At 39.9% G+C, this 15,293-nt stretch overlaps 1 protein-coding gene across 1 annotated transcript in view; it reads left to right on the forward strand.

The window, feature by feature from the left end:
• Positions 1–15,293, forward strand: part of ttll5 (tubulin tyrosine ligase-like family, member 5) — a 61,740-nt gene that overhangs the window by 17,518 nt on the left and 28,929 nt on the right. Inside the window, exons 14-28 of the mRNA XM_076978030.1 lie at positions 1,232–1,293; positions 3,196–3,287; positions 4,170–4,211; positions 7,049–7,144; positions 7,343–7,434; positions 7,695–7,757; positions 8,196–8,228; positions 8,511–8,656; positions 8,741–8,975; positions 10,837–10,954; positions 11,372–11,518; positions 11,743–11,837; positions 11,975–12,132; positions 12,978–13,814; positions 13,926–14,104. Coding sequence (XP_076834145.1) covers positions 1,232–1,293; positions 3,196–3,287; positions 4,170–4,211; positions 7,049–7,144; positions 7,343–7,434; positions 7,695–7,757; positions 8,196–8,228; positions 8,511–8,656; positions 8,741–8,975; positions 10,837–10,954; positions 11,372–11,518; positions 11,743–11,837; positions 11,975–12,132; positions 12,978–13,814; positions 13,926–14,104 — 2,395 coding nt within the window. The remainder of the gene's footprint in view (positions 1–1,231; positions 1,294–3,195; positions 3,288–4,169; positions 4,212–7,048; positions 7,145–7,342; positions 7,435–7,694; positions 7,758–8,195; positions 8,229–8,510; positions 8,657–8,740; positions 8,976–10,836; positions 10,955–11,371; positions 11,519–11,742; positions 11,838–11,974; positions 12,133–12,977; positions 13,815–13,925; positions 14,105–15,293) is intronic.

Consider the following 15,293-nt stretch of genomic DNA (forward strand, 5'->3'; position numbering starts at 1 on the left):
TGAAGTCTCAAACAAGTCAAGGGTTTTACCCCAAACACTACTCTGCCTGTAAGCGTACTGTAAACATGCCTATAAACATTTTGTACAGTGATTCTTAAAATAGACCAAGGTTGTATGACACATAAATTTAAATAGTAAAGTTTACAGCATTTTCATATTTGGTGTCAATAAATTTTTATTTTGCAGGATTTTAAGTTTTTATGTCACCCTCCTCTAAAAAAAAAAAAACATTGTCCTCCTTTTCCAGTGTAATAAAATTCCACTAAAATGTGAAATTTCTGCTGCCTTTTAGCCTTTACCATTGAAGTGTTTCAACTAGTTTAGGTTTAACAACTTTCTATGTTGCTTTTCTTTAATGTTGTTATTGTTTTGTGCTCAGCCTATAAGCCAACTGTTTTTTGGCAGAAGAGACCATTAGGAATGAGTACTCTGCAGTTTTTCATTAACACTAAGGAAGGTGATGAACTTTGACCAGTGTTTTGAGGGTAGAGCCAAACATCCGAATAGATCAATTCTTAAACTCTTAAACTATTAGCATTCATACAGAATGGTAGTGGTATTAGACCTTTTAACTCTACATTTGACATAACAATTTTCAGACATCACGCCATGCCAACCTAACAACCAGTTAGAGGCCTCTATAATCTTCCAGGCCTTTACACACTATGCATTGATGTTGCGCATAGCTACACTGCATGTTGACTTCATATGTGGTGATATTGGAATAAAACACTAACTGAAATGTACTCATTAAAAGGCTGTGATGCTGATATTGACGGTTGCCATCCAGGGATGACAGATATACAGTGCAATGTTTGTTTGTCTATTCCTTGATTCCTTGAACACTTGGCAGACAGTGATTATACCACATGTCTCGTACCATTTATGTAACTTTTTAATATGCTGTTATCAGTTTTGGACATTTTGCCAAAACTTGCCAAATAATACGTTGACCCCCTCCTTCCAAGGTTGATCCAAACCTTTTCCCAAAGCTCCTCTCTCCAAAGACATGTATGCTTATTGCTTAGCGCACTTTCCTGTTTGTTGCAAGCACATGCAAATTAATAGACGGGTAGGATGGACCGGTTTCCTGTAGAAAAATCTTATGATTGGTCAATATAGCTGATATAGTGCTGGTCACAGTGATCGTGGAAAAATACCAGTTTGGCCAAAATCATCTTTAGTTTCAGATTAAATGATCAAAATGTGTCTTGTGTTTGAATGTTTCTAGTGACGCTCCTCTTGATCTGAAGATAAAGGCCAGCATGATCTCAGATATGTTTTCTCTTGTGGGTAAGTTATTTAGTTCTCACTTTACTCACTCTTAAAGAGTGACAATTTTACATTATTTGCATGTGCTTCATTTATGGAGTGTATTGAGTAGTATCATCAAAAGTGTAAATCATGGCAAACACATCAGCAGGCTTACATTCTTAGTAAACTTGGATTTCCTCTGTCTTCTGACATGGTGATCAGAAAGAGTACCCGTGTGCTGTGGAAACTGCTGCTTCTCTATCGACATGGTTGAGCCTAAGGCAGACGACAGCTATGTTTTCTTTTATTAAACTGGGTGTTTCTTGTTTACTGAGTTTTCCCTCTTTACTCAGTTCATACTGCAAAAGTGCATTAAGCCACATTCTGTTGCCTGGTGGTGGGTTTGAGTTTGAGCCAGGCAAGTATTGTTTCAGTCTTACAAACTCTGCCCTATTTATTTAATATTTTATATGTGGTTGATAAAGACCTTATAAATTATCTAGGGGTTCAAGAATAAACAACTGCTGTTATCATTAGTGTTAGACTATTAACATAGTATGTTCAGCAGAAGATAATAGGTTCTTATCACTAAGCTGTTGTGGCTCTGTTGAAGAATTACTGGATCCTTCTTTATTTATTCTGTGTAATCTAAGGCATGTGGTTAGCAATATTTAATTCTTAAGGAGTTGCTTATTGTCGTATCACATCCCACAGAGTGCTAAATATTACCAAACTTTCTCTGGAGTGTCAACGTATCTTTAAACATCAAGGTTTGCTTAGGATAAAATGTATATTGTTTTTTGCCTTGCCTCCACTGGAAAAGTCTCATATTTAGCAGTGGTGTGCAGGTACCCTTCTGCATACCCTGTATTGGGTAATATTATGTATGACTTTAAAATTAGTCTTTGGGTTGCAGAATACAGTTCAGAATACCAAACGGACCAAACGAAGGGTGTGTGTATGCTAGCACAGGCTAACTTAGCCATGCATACCTCTCATAGTTCATGTTACAGGAACTATATACACAAGTTTTGTTTGGCTAAGATCTATAGATGGAGTTGGTTGGCCTTGTTGAATTATTGTGAGATTTTCATTGAAGGGTAGCCTTGGAAAAAAGCTTCTCAATTAGATATGCCACACTGTCTGCCTCGCTTGCATTCAACGTTCATTGGTATAATCAAAGTTGGCTTACTTTATTTTTCAAATATTTGTCGACATTTGTTACCCCTTCTCTAACTACACTAGGAAGATACTTAGGCTTATATAGTAAACATGATGGGCATGCCTGCAGCTGAGGTTGTTTCCTTTACTAAGCTTCTGGTTATATAACATAATAAACGTCCTGGGTTGTCTTTGTGGCTGATCGCTTTAATGCAGTGGGATTGATGCATAGTAAGATTGATGCAGGTCATGGTTCCAGTTTATTGCTGCAGGACACATTATGGGAGAAGAGGTAGTCATAAATAAAGTTTTTGTTGAATGGATGCATTAATGGCACCAGAGGTGGGATGTTGAAGAAAGTGTGCAGACTATATTAAACACAACCCATGTATTTTGGTGTAAACAAACCTTGATCATGCTGGGCTGCCTCCCAGTCCTGTACACGGTGACAGCATGTCAACAACATCAGCGCTGGCGTTCCCTCCTGTAGGACTGTCAGGATTGTGATGGACCGCCACGTGTTGAATAATTGCTACATGTAGACATGTATATATCACTGACTGACATGTTGGATATAGAGGTGCAAACATCTCAAGGGAATTACATGTCAGTTAAGCAGAATAATTATACTTGTGTGAAGGATTTTGAAAAAAATTCAAATGATGTATTTTTTTTTAGGGACACTTAGCATTTAATACCAATGTGTATAGAGCAATATTGTGTCAAGGAATGGCGAGGCTAAATATGTTGTTGTTAAACTAAATAATTTTCTTGCTCCAGGCTTTGTATGTCAAGACCCTCTACTAAAACAAATGCGGTCAGATAGAGCTGGACCTGAAGCCGGTGTGAAGAGCCAGACCCAGAAAACCCAGGTATGTACAGTGGTTGACCTGTACACTCTCCAGCTTCTCAGTCAAACCCTTTTCCAGCAGGTCACTTCTCTCACAAGCTCACAAAAGTTGACAGCTTACAATGATTGATGTCAAGTACTGTGCAAAGCTGTATTTTGCTGTTAAATCTGGAAAAATGTAGTTTAGTCTGTCTGAAGTGAGGCTTTCTTTCAAAAGAGCATCGCGCTTAATGGCACAGTTCGTGTCTTATATATTTTAAACATGCTTCGTTTTTGCATACTTTATTTTGAGCTTTTTTTTTCCCCTTCTCTCAAGGTTGGTATTCTCTTTTCAAAGAGTATTAGTGCTTTGAAAGATGTACATTTAGGTGATGCTGTGGAGAGGGGTGACGCTGTGAGGTCATGTGTATTATGATGGTGACGTTTGTAACCTTATGACTGACAGCCCGGTGCCTATTGGCTTCATAATGCTGCGGTGGCTTGTGCAGTTGGTGGTCTACTGTCAGCTACTTCTCTCAAGCCCAGGCATGTCTGTGCTACTAGACCAGCGTCAAGGCATGCATTTTACTGCTCCACCTCAGAACCGTGCAAAAAAACCCCCAAAAAACAGATAGGGTTACTGAAGGAGTCACAAAGAAAGCATGCGTGCGAGTGCGTGTGCTTGTGTGCACGTGTTTGCGTCCACATGTGCACATTGAGATCACTGTAGATGAATATAGCCTTGAAAATGCAGCATTATTCCTTTAGAGTACAATATAACACAATTTCCTATAAGTTTCCGTCTCTGATTTTGAAACAGTTTTGTTGCATGTAAAAGAAATTAACAGCTGATTTTTTAGCTGTCGAGGGCCACAGGTGTGTATCTCTGCCCTGATGCTATTTCTCATTGCATGTTCCCTCGTAGCGCCCCTTTTCTGCACAGTCTGCTGCTGCCAGGTTCAGAGTGGTAAGTGCTCTTTCTTCAGTGTCAGATATAATACACTAATGGAATGTCGTTGTTCTTTGTCTTTTAATCTCTCTCCCTCACATTCATGCCCTTCCATGGGGCACAGGAGCACTTAAACAGCATAGATCAGTTGTTTTGACCTTTTACTTCTGTTAGTAGTGAAAATTCATTGTCCACCTTGTTTTTGATGTCCACATTTGTTTCAATTATATGTAATTAAAGTGTCCTCAAGAAAATGATCTTAATCCTTTTAAATCTTTTGATATTGAGAAACTCATTGGAAAGCAATGAAATTGTAAAATAAAGCATTTTTATGAGCGTAGTTTAAGCCCTACATAAAATATGCTCATAATAGTGATTGGATTGGCATAGACAATACATTATGAGTTTAATATGTTTAGGCTTGCTGTTCTTGCTAAATATTGTGGTATATTGCTGAATGCAAGGTATTACATATGGTGGAAGAGGTGTGATCTCTATATATCTGAATATATCTGTACTGTACAGAATATATCTGTACTGAACTGCACATTCTCTGCACTAATTTCAATATGCAAATCTGTATAATTTATTTATAATTCTGTTATTTGTGCTGTAGTCAGAACTGAATATATCATGGTATGAAAGTGCATATAAGAAACATGCAAAATGAAAAAGCAGGGTGGGCTGTATTTAAGAAGGACCGAGTGAATCCATGTTAAGCTGAATGATTTAGGAACATCACGAGTTCTGTAGTTCAACTTCATTCCCTTTGCATGTAGTAGTTCTCTCCAGTTTTTAGCTGCTTTTAGCACATTTCTTGTCATTAGGTTTTATAGCTGCATGGCGTGCTTTTTTTTGCCCACTATGCTACTGTCTGGTGATGTAGGGCGCTTACTGGATTCTGCCATGTTTTCTTAGCCAAACACATGGAGATGGGACTGGAATAATGGGGCGTTGAGGAGTGCCTCATAAAGTGACTGACAGGAGGTCAATGTAAACACAGACAAGCCTCCCCTCCATAAGGCACTTTTTTCCAAACAGGTTTCCTAAGGTGCCTAATGCACATGAACTGGTGCCATTGCTAAAATATTATTTTATTATGAAATTCCACAATTACTTTTAAATTGTTTTTTATAAAACACCAGGGAGATTGATTAATACATCTATATCATTGACTAGGAGGGAAGAAGAGGAGGAGAGAAGCATTTTAACGATTTGAATTGTGAATCTGGTCCTTGACCATAGAATACCATAAATACCACGATATACAAATATTGTTGTCAGTTAGGTACATTTCTTCATTACAGTCATATCCATGGTAAGGCCTCATGCAGCAAACACTTTCTCCCCCATGTGTCTCCATCAGCATCACTCCTTTGTTCCTATTCGTTGTCCCAACCTAAAGAGCAAATGGTACCTTGCCATTCCCAATTCTTGTCTTTTATGGTAGAGTGGATTTCTAAGGGTTGAGCCTAGGAGCTGAGCACTGGACATGCATGGACAGACTGATGGTTTAGACATTTTACCAGTTCAGGATACACTTCATTTTTTTTCTAAGGGAGCTAATGTTGTACATGGTGTCTTTAATATCTCCTGTTGCAGTGTTACCAGTACATTAATTGTTCAAGCATAGTATTGCATCCTCAATAAACGGTGAATGTGAATGGTGAAACCGGTGAACGGTGAATTTATGTAGCATGCGTAACAGATTATGAACTATATTATAAGCTGAAAAGTCTGTTCTTTTCAGTCATTCATAGTGCTTCTTACTAAGCATTTTCTCAATAGAAATAAGAGCTATTTGGGATGTTTTTCTTAAAGCTTTTCTCATCCTTGACCATTAGAAGCATGGTTAGACCATTAGAAACACCCAGAGTGAGGTGTTGATGTTGGAGTCTTCATGGCCCTCATGCGTGTTTCAAAGGATTCGGTGGAAAACACCTAGTCTTAGTGTAGACTTTGAATTGAAAACATCTCAATCAAATAAAAACAGTTTGGGATGTTTTCTTCATGCACCACTTGGAGGGAGGTGTAGACGGTACATTTTTTAAATGCTCTTATGCACTGATCAGGGCATATGGTGGAAGATGCCTTATCTTTGTACAGTTTGAATGTAGTAAAAACACCTGATAATTCTTTAGAGACTCAGAACACAAAGCTCCATTACTTTTTATCATGGTCTAACCATACATATAACTTTAGTCTCAGTCAGTTTTCAGCTTGCCTTTGCTTCCAAATCAGTTTGTAAGATTTTTTAAATCCTGAATAAAGATTACTGTTTGGTCATTGGCTGCCATGATGGTCTGGCTCCAGTCAGACAAATGAAATGTAATCCCCATGTTATTTAAGAAGACAAATACAGCCAGTGATCCTCAGGGGTCAGACGCTGGTTCCTGGCACTTGATCAGAAGTCCAGTGAAAGCCGTCAATCTTGTGTGGCGATGTTTACCATTAGCAGGGGAGGCAGGGAGAAATACCCACGGGGAATGCTAGAGGCACTGGAATGTAACATTTATCTTACCAACCAAGTGGGCCATTGCAGTGAGGACTTTTTGTTTAACACTTTCTGAATAGGTAAATCTTTAACATTAAATGTTAACTTAGTTTTCCAAAATATATAATTTTGTTCATCTTGAGTATTGAAAAATTATTAACTCGTTAAAAGCAGTTTATCACTCTCCTAAAGATATGAAAATATTAAGATTGATTATAGCTGACTTTGTATGATTTGTCCAGATTTCTGAGTTCACTGTACGGATTTTAGTGAGTGAATATTTATATTAAAGAAATGATTGGCTCCTGAAGCATAACTGGGCAATCAGAATGTGTGAATGTAGTGCACTGTCTTTTTCCAGTGCCAGCGACCTCTGTCTGCTACCACCACTGAAGCTGAGGACGAGAAGGAAAAACCGAGAGACAAGGTTGAGACATTGGGGCTGACTGCAGAAGAGGTGACCTTGTAGTGGTTTAAAAAACACTACATTTTTGTGATTCGAGGTTTAAAGAAAGTGAATTTGAACTTAAAGCCTGCACAAAGTACTTATCATTATATGCTAAAAATTTACAGTGCAGTAATTATATATTTTATGTGAAATTTCATGTTGTTGGGTTTGATCTGGAACATCATGTTCTTGTGTGTTTTTGGACAGATGAAGGTCCTGAGGAGGAGCCAGGAGGAGCACGAGCGGAGAGGTGGATTCATCCGCATCTTCCCTACACCACAAACCTGGGAGCTCTACAGGTTTGAGAAGCTTAAAGCAGAGAAAAGCCTGTGGATGAAATGGGTTGATCATTTTAGAGAAACATCTTGGAGCATCTTTTGTTTCATTTCACTTTTTTCAATATTTGAAAAGGATTACAGTATATTTGTATTTTTTGTTTTGTTTGTATTTGTTCATGTAAACAAAGAATCCTTTATGATATTCAGGTTTTCAGATGTGTTGTTTTGGTTGAAGGTGGTTGTGCAGTGATGTTCTGCTGCCTTTCTCTTTCCTGTCTCAGTGGTTATCTGGAATACAAGACATCTATGAACTCCATGTTGGCTAATAAACTTTTCCATGGAAGGTGAGCTTTTCCACTGCGGTTGGGAACATTTTTGAGGGCAGTATTTTAGGTTTTTAGAAGATATTTTGTCTACAGATGAATAGGTGCGGGTAACATTTTAACAATATATGCACACTAGTATTAGAGTGTCAGCTTTTCCACAATGAACAGACTGTCTATGTGGCAGTGTGGCTTGGGTCGTTTAGTGTTGAAATAGGGTAAAAAGGGGGGACAGTTTGACAATATATCATAAAAGGTTGATATGTGCTACTAAAAATTACTAATAAAATACCTCCCCAGAGGACTCTTAATGTAGCCCCAAGTGGTGTGGGTCATATGAGGCTTATAAGAATGTGCAGATATATATCCAGGTTTGTCTATCTTGTTTACACCTGTTTTAGAGTTATTTTTCAGACCTGTATTTATCTTCCTAAATGTCAGTTGCATTTTGTTCCTCAGGCTGGGAAAAACATCTGTGACCTCACAAACCAGGTTGGCACATTAAACATGAACACTAAGATTTATAACAGGTAGTGCTGGTTTGTTTAGAGTCTTTTCTTGACTTGTGACCCTTTTGAACAGGTAGTCCGTCAGGATATGAGAAGGTTTTCTATGTTTATTAATTTCAGTCATGGGGGATCTTACCACTAAGATATACCTGATATTGCATTTGGTATTATGTTGCACTTTTTTTCTTTCTGTTCTTCTGTGACGTGGACCTGTTTATTAATATGTTGCTCTTAATTACCTTTAATAAGTGTTTTCACTTCATAGGAAGAAGTTGAAGGGGAAAATGTCTTTGGAAATGGAGGCACTGAGTTCTTGTCACATAGTCCAATACGAGAGGAAACTGCTCTCTCTGGAGGCGCGACGACAAAGACAAATGACCGGCCATGCCACTATAGCAAGGACCAAAACAGGTAGAACCCTTCACTTCTGTATATACAAACTGTTGCAGCAGTAACCCAAGGAAAGCACTTAAAGCAGCTCTCCTCTGTTTTTAGGTCGAAGACCCTCGCCGTCCTCTGTGCACGACAACGAGAGCGAGGACGGTAACGAGGGGGAGCCGCAAGGGCTGCAGGAAAAACAAGAGCGGCAAACATCTCCGGCACGTCCGGCACACGCCACCGCTCAGCCCACCCCGATGGAAGAGCTCCAAACAGCTCAACGTCTTCCAGCAAGAGTCAGCAAACCCAGAGTGGATCTGCTGCATATTCTCCAGCAGGGGTGGGCGCTCAGGTGGGTGTGGACATTAGAATTGTGCACTCAAGCGTTAATCTTTTTGATTATATTTAATCTATATAAATCTTTGATTTATATTTAGTCTTTTCTTTTTGTTTAATATTTGCTATTATTGAGAATTTTAATGCATATAAATTTGCTGTGGAGCAACTTATGAAACTAAGCAGTATTTGATAAGAACCTTTACTCAGATGGCAATATACAGTATGTTAGTTTAATAAGGCATTTGTCTTCATGTGCCTCTCACATCCCGTGTATTGCAAGAATACATCCCCACAGAAGTTCTTGAAAATCCATTTGACATTTCAGTATCAATAAATAAATGACATTTACTTTAGATTATAACAATGCAAAGTTAGAAATAAAAAGTAAAACATAATAAAATGCATAGCAATATATAATGCTTAATGTCCTCTAAGTAAATCAAGTTGTTTACATAAAAAAAAATTCTGTGTGTTATTCCTGAGAAAAAAGCCATCACCGAATCTTAATGACATTTAAATGATGTAAAACCATGGTAACTGTTGAGGTTCGGTTAAGTACATAATGTAGCTGGTGAAGACCGGAGGCTCCAGACCTTAAATGGATACTCCTCCTTCTTGGCTGGCTACTTCAAATACTTGTGGAATATGCTAGTTTTTGTTGTCTGGTAATATAGAGTATGTATCCTATACAGGAGAGCATACTGGACTACACTGCCTGAATCTTTGTTCTCTTTTTATTGACTGGTGGTCTTGGTTTTTGCCTCTAGAAGTACGAGTGAAATGGATAAACCTATCTTGCTGCACTGCAGATAAACACACTGGACTTGTAAATAGACTCATTTTGATGTGAATGGTCAGTGAGAGCCTTTGAGTACTGTAGTGAGAGGTACTGTGTGGAAACTGTTGGCAGAGACGCCAAGAAAGTTTAGAACAAAAACTCTGGCAGTGGCATGGTGTCCTCTTCATCTACTGCTGTAGCTCGTTTTTTGCGTCTCCTTTTGCTTGACTCCTTAATGTCTGCCTCATTCACACAGGAAGTGGATCTTTTTCCAGCCAACCAATCCTGCAGGTCCACTCTCCATCTCCATGCAGAGGTTCTGGCTCTGATTGGATGCCCAATTGCTGGAGTCAGACTGTCTTTCCTTTTGTTTAACATTTCACTGGATTCTGGAAAGACTTGAAGCGCATTCACTCGCTCCTCATATTATGCAATAGCCCTACAAAAATATTTAGACCTGTTCTTTTTATACAGTGACAATAATGAATATTATAATCTCCTGTCTAAAGTGTAACAAAGACACCAGTCTGCCCTAGACTTTTAAAGCACGTCAGAAATGGTAATTTGAGTAGGGGATTATAATGACAAGTCTGAGTTTGTAGAAATTCCTAGGTGCTTGCCAGGACTGAAAAGGGACCTAGGCAATTAGAGTACAGTATATCATTGTTTGTGTTTGACAGCTTTTTCCAAAACATTTTTCCATTGCATTATAACCCCACTGCCCACCCCAAGTTGTTTCAGGACACCCAAGGAATTCATTGGTGTTGAAAGTGAACTTACGTCCGTGTTCCTTCTAAAAATGACATCAGCAACAACTTGCATTGGATCGACAGATGCCACTGTTTGTTATATCTGTGGTGCCAGACCTCTATAAGCAAGTTGTTGTAAAGATTTCTAGTTGCAAGAAACTTGTTTTCTTGACATTCATTGATGTACACGTGTGTGTTAGGATTCTCATAGTACCTATATTCTTTCCTCTTCTTTCACTGTGCTTGCCTTTAATGCTTCTCCTCTTATGTCCTAGTTATGTCATTTTGTGTCCTCTTCACAAGTGTTCTTGACCCCCTCTCTGTCCTTACACCTGTCACTTCTGCAGTAAGGTGCAGGCCCGGACGGCCTTCTCCACATATCTCCACCGGGTCCAAATGAGGCTGCTTGCAGAGAGCAGATCAAACATCACCTCTGCCTGGCCAGAGAAGGACAATGACCAAATGGTAGAGCATTTTGTTTTAACATTTGTTAAATTAATGTAAATTATTGTAATATGTTATGAAATATATAGATTATAGTCATTTATTAGTATTATCAGATATCTCTGGGAGCAGGAACTCTTCCAATGAGCAGTTATCTTTAATTCCACCTTTTTTCATGAACAGTAATAAAGTCATTATTTAAAATCTCTGCCCATGATGACTATTGTACAATGAGGTCTGTGATTCCAGCAGAACGGAACGTACTTTATGTCACTGAAAGCACTGAAAGGCCTTTCTGGAGGCCTTCCTTTGTCTCGGTGTGAGGATATAGAAGACTGGGATGTAGCGCCACTGGCACGGGCACACAGCCAATAGCTGGCTCCATTCACTGCGCTGAATTCCTTCATGCATGACCCACCTCTCCCTGTCATCCAGCAGGAGTTGGTAATGCGCTTTCTGAAGAGGGCTGCCAGTAACCTGCAGCAGGACATGCGTATGGAGCTGCCCAGCCCGCAGCTTTCGCTGCCCGACCGCCAGCGTATATTGTCCCATCAGCTGGGGGGATTCATCCACTGCTATAACAAGGTTAATTATGCTTCTGACATTAAGGCTGGTTTAGATACTGAATTAACCACATACGCTCACCTGGCCTGCCAGAATGTATGCCATAGTTGGCATTAAATTGTGGGGAGTGATTGTTAATCATGCATGATAAGGCACATTTCGTAGCTAAATAAAAATGGTGAAAATGATAATTGGTATAATTTTTCTCTAAGTGACCTAACTGCGTTCATATTTGACATACTTAGGAGACTGAGCAAATGGTGAAATGTTTGGAGAAGATTAAAGATGATGATGGATGCATCAACCCAAATGTGTTTCAGGAGTTTATTCTGGAAGCAAGGTTGGCATGCTAAGTATAGTTACACATATCTCTGCCTGTATGATAGACTGATATCTGTTTTGCAAGCATGGATTGGACACCATAATTTTGCCTGGATTGCTGTTTTCATCCTTTGTTCTGTCTTACCTTGTTCAAAGTGAGAATGATCTAGAAGAAGTTCTTACTTTCTACACACACAAGAACAAGTCTGCTTGTGTGTTTTTGGGGACCAGACCTCAGTACTGTTCCAATGCCAACAGCAATAAAGAAGATAGTAATGGCTCAGGAGAGCCAGGGGGCCATAACTGTAAGAAAAGTAAGCAATTGTTTTGTGTGATGCATACGCATAATATAAATGTTTTTGTGTGTGATCTTATATGAGTATATCATATTCTATTTAAATACGTCAAGGTTGGTTAAGGCCAACCTAATGGTAATGTTTAATTTTATCATGCTATGTTGAAACATATAAACATTTTGTCAGATGTAAGCACAGCTTAATAAATTGGATGACAAAGTGTTGTGAATACCATTTTAAGATCAAAAGAATTTGCATTATCAGTGTTAGTCAGCATTGTTGTGATTACCTCAGTAGTCCCAACACTCTTACTGTTGCTCAACTTAAGACTGGACATGTCAGTAAAAAAACAAAATAACGAGGAGGCTTTTGTAAGAGTTTTGTAAGGTTATGGCTTATCCTGCCCTGCAACAGCTGTCTGTGGCCAGGAGTCCAGGGGAGCATACCTGGCCCTGCTGTCTGAATGAGAGAGATGTTTTAGTTGCTCTCCACTTCTGTTGCTTTGAGTGATGCTACCCAGTTGTGAGCAGGTATATGTTGCACCCTATATTTAGACCAGGGCAGTTAGCATAGTCCTCCTTTACCAGTCATTTGTCCTGTAATATGGGATATGCTTTGTGTGTCTCAGAGAATGTGTGTGTTGGACCTCACCCTCCCAGACAAGCAGCTGTTGTGCACATCTAGCTAGTGGGTGGGAATATGCCCCAAATAAATTGCAAGGGAACAAAATGGTTTAAAGTAAAAAAAATCCTTTAAACCATCTAGTTTCTAGTCTAGTTTTGTCTTAGGAAGACAATGTGTGTAATTTGGCTATATGTATGTATAATGTGGCTAATCAGTCGCTTTTTTCTTTTTCATTTTAGCTCTTTCAAATGCCAAAGAGAACCCTGAAGAATCAGAATCTTCACAGGTGGCTGCCAAGGCCAGTCGAGCAGTAAATGAAGAAATCCAAGAGAGTGTGACCAAACCAGAAGACAACAAAACTGCTTTAACTCTTAATACAGTCAACCGCAGTAACACTATCCGAAGCAAAGATAACAAGTACAGTTTGTTAAATCATAGTGGCTTTAGAAAAAACAAAACCCAAAGTGGAGATTCAGTAATTGAAGTCCAACCTGAAGCCTTAATTACATCTGAGACTCAAATCAGTGAGAGCAAAAGGAGTGGTACAAAACAAGACCTTTGGGGCAACAAACCCCACCCTACAGTTGTTGCAAATGGCAAAGCCCTGTCAAAAATAGCCAAAGTTAGCATAGCACAGCCTGACATAATGAGAAGCTATGAAGCCCAAGCCAGTGTCCTGGGTTCCCAGCATGCTCCATCTCATCCTGCAGCTTTAGACTGTGAGCATATTCACTTGCATCACTGCCTCCCACAGTCAGTGGCAGATCCGCAGCCCCAGTCTCTGCCCCCACCTTATGTCCAGCCTCCCCCCCACCCACATGCTGAACGCCACAACAAAGCGCCACCCAGTGTATCTTTGTCATTGACCAATCCCCTTCAGCCTTCTCGTGTCATGTGGGCCACGTCAAACCTTAGATCAGCTGGATCAGCAGGTTTTGATGAAGTGCTACAGCCTTTCCAGTATTCCCATTCGACGCAGCCCTCCACTAGTGGTGTTGTCTTTGCCGGAACGTCCAGTCCCGGTACCGCAAACATCTACGCTCAGAAACTCTCACGGCCTTCCTCAACAGGGAAAGGTAATTCAGTTTCATCCTTAGTGAATGATAGTTTCTTAGAAGATCTCGTCAAATTATAGAGATGTTAATACCTTTTTTTGTGACCTTCTTTATGCTTTGGTTTTCCTGCAGTGAGTCATAAGGCTGATAAACCCAGTCCTGGTTCTGCAGCTATGGTTAAGATGCAGAATTCACCGTCTGCCCAGGCTCAGTCTAAACAGGCTATTGTGTCTGCATTAAAGACTCTTGTGGAGAAACAAGCAACTCGCCAGTACAGCACCTCCAGCCATATTAGCCTACTTACACAACATGTGAGTGCCAGTCTGTATTAGCCTACTTACACAACATGTGAGTGCCAGTCTGTATTGGCCTACTTACACAACATGTGAGTGCCAGTCTGTATTAGCCTTCTTACACAACATGTGAGTGCCAGTCTGTATTGGCCTTCTTACACAACATGTGAGTGCCAGTCTGTATTGGCCTACTTACACAACATGTGAGTGCCAGTCTGTATTGGCCTACTTACACAACATGTGAGTGCCAGTCTGTATTGGCCTACTTACACAACATGTGAGTGCCAGTCTGTATTGGCCTACTTACACAACATGTGAGTGCCAGTCTGTATTAGCCTACTTACACAACATGTGAGTGCCAGTCTGAATTGGCCTACTTACACAACATGTGAGTGCCAGTCTGTATTGGCCTACTTACACAACATGTGAATGCCAGTCTGTATTGGCCTACTTACACAACATGTGAGTGCCAGTCTGTATTGGCCTACTTACACAACATGTGTGTGCCAGTCTGTATTGGCCTACTTACACAACATGTGAGTGCCAGTCTGTATTAGCCTACTTACACAATATGTGAGTGCCAGTCTGTATTGGCCTACTTACACAACATGTGAGTGCCAGTCTGTATTGGCCTACTTACACAACATGTGAGTGCCAGTCTGTATTAACCTACTTACACAACATGTGAGTGCCAGTCTGTATTGGCCTACTTACACAACATGTGAATGCCAGTCTGTATTGGCCTACTTACACAACATGTGAGTGCCAGTCTGTATTGGCCTACTTACACAACGTGTGTGTGCCAGTCTGTATTGGCCTACTTACACAACATGTGAGTGCCAGTCTGTATTAGCCTACTTACACAATATGTGAGTGCCAGTCTGTATTAGCCTACTTACACAACATGTGAGTGCCAGTCTGAATTGGCCTACGTACACAACATGTGAGTGCCAGTCTGTATTGGCCTACTTACACAACATGTGAATGCCAGTCTGTATTGGCCTACTTACACAACATGTGAGTGCCAGTCTGTATTGGCCTACTTACACAACATGTGTGTGCCAGTCTGTATTGGCCTACTTACACAACATGTGAGTGCCAGTCTGTATTAGCCTACTTACACAACATGTGAGTGCCAGTCTGTATTGGCCTACTTACACAACATGTGAGTGCCAGTCTGTATTGGCCTACTTACACAACATGTGAG

The sequence above is a fragment of the Brachyhypopomus gauderio genome, chromosome 17, assembly GCF_052324685.1.
Source record: "Brachyhypopomus gauderio isolate BG-103 chromosome 17, BGAUD_0.2, whole genome shotgun sequence".
Taxonomy (NCBI): domain Eukaryota; kingdom Metazoa; phylum Chordata; class Actinopteri; order Gymnotiformes; family Hypopomidae; genus Brachyhypopomus; species Brachyhypopomus gauderio.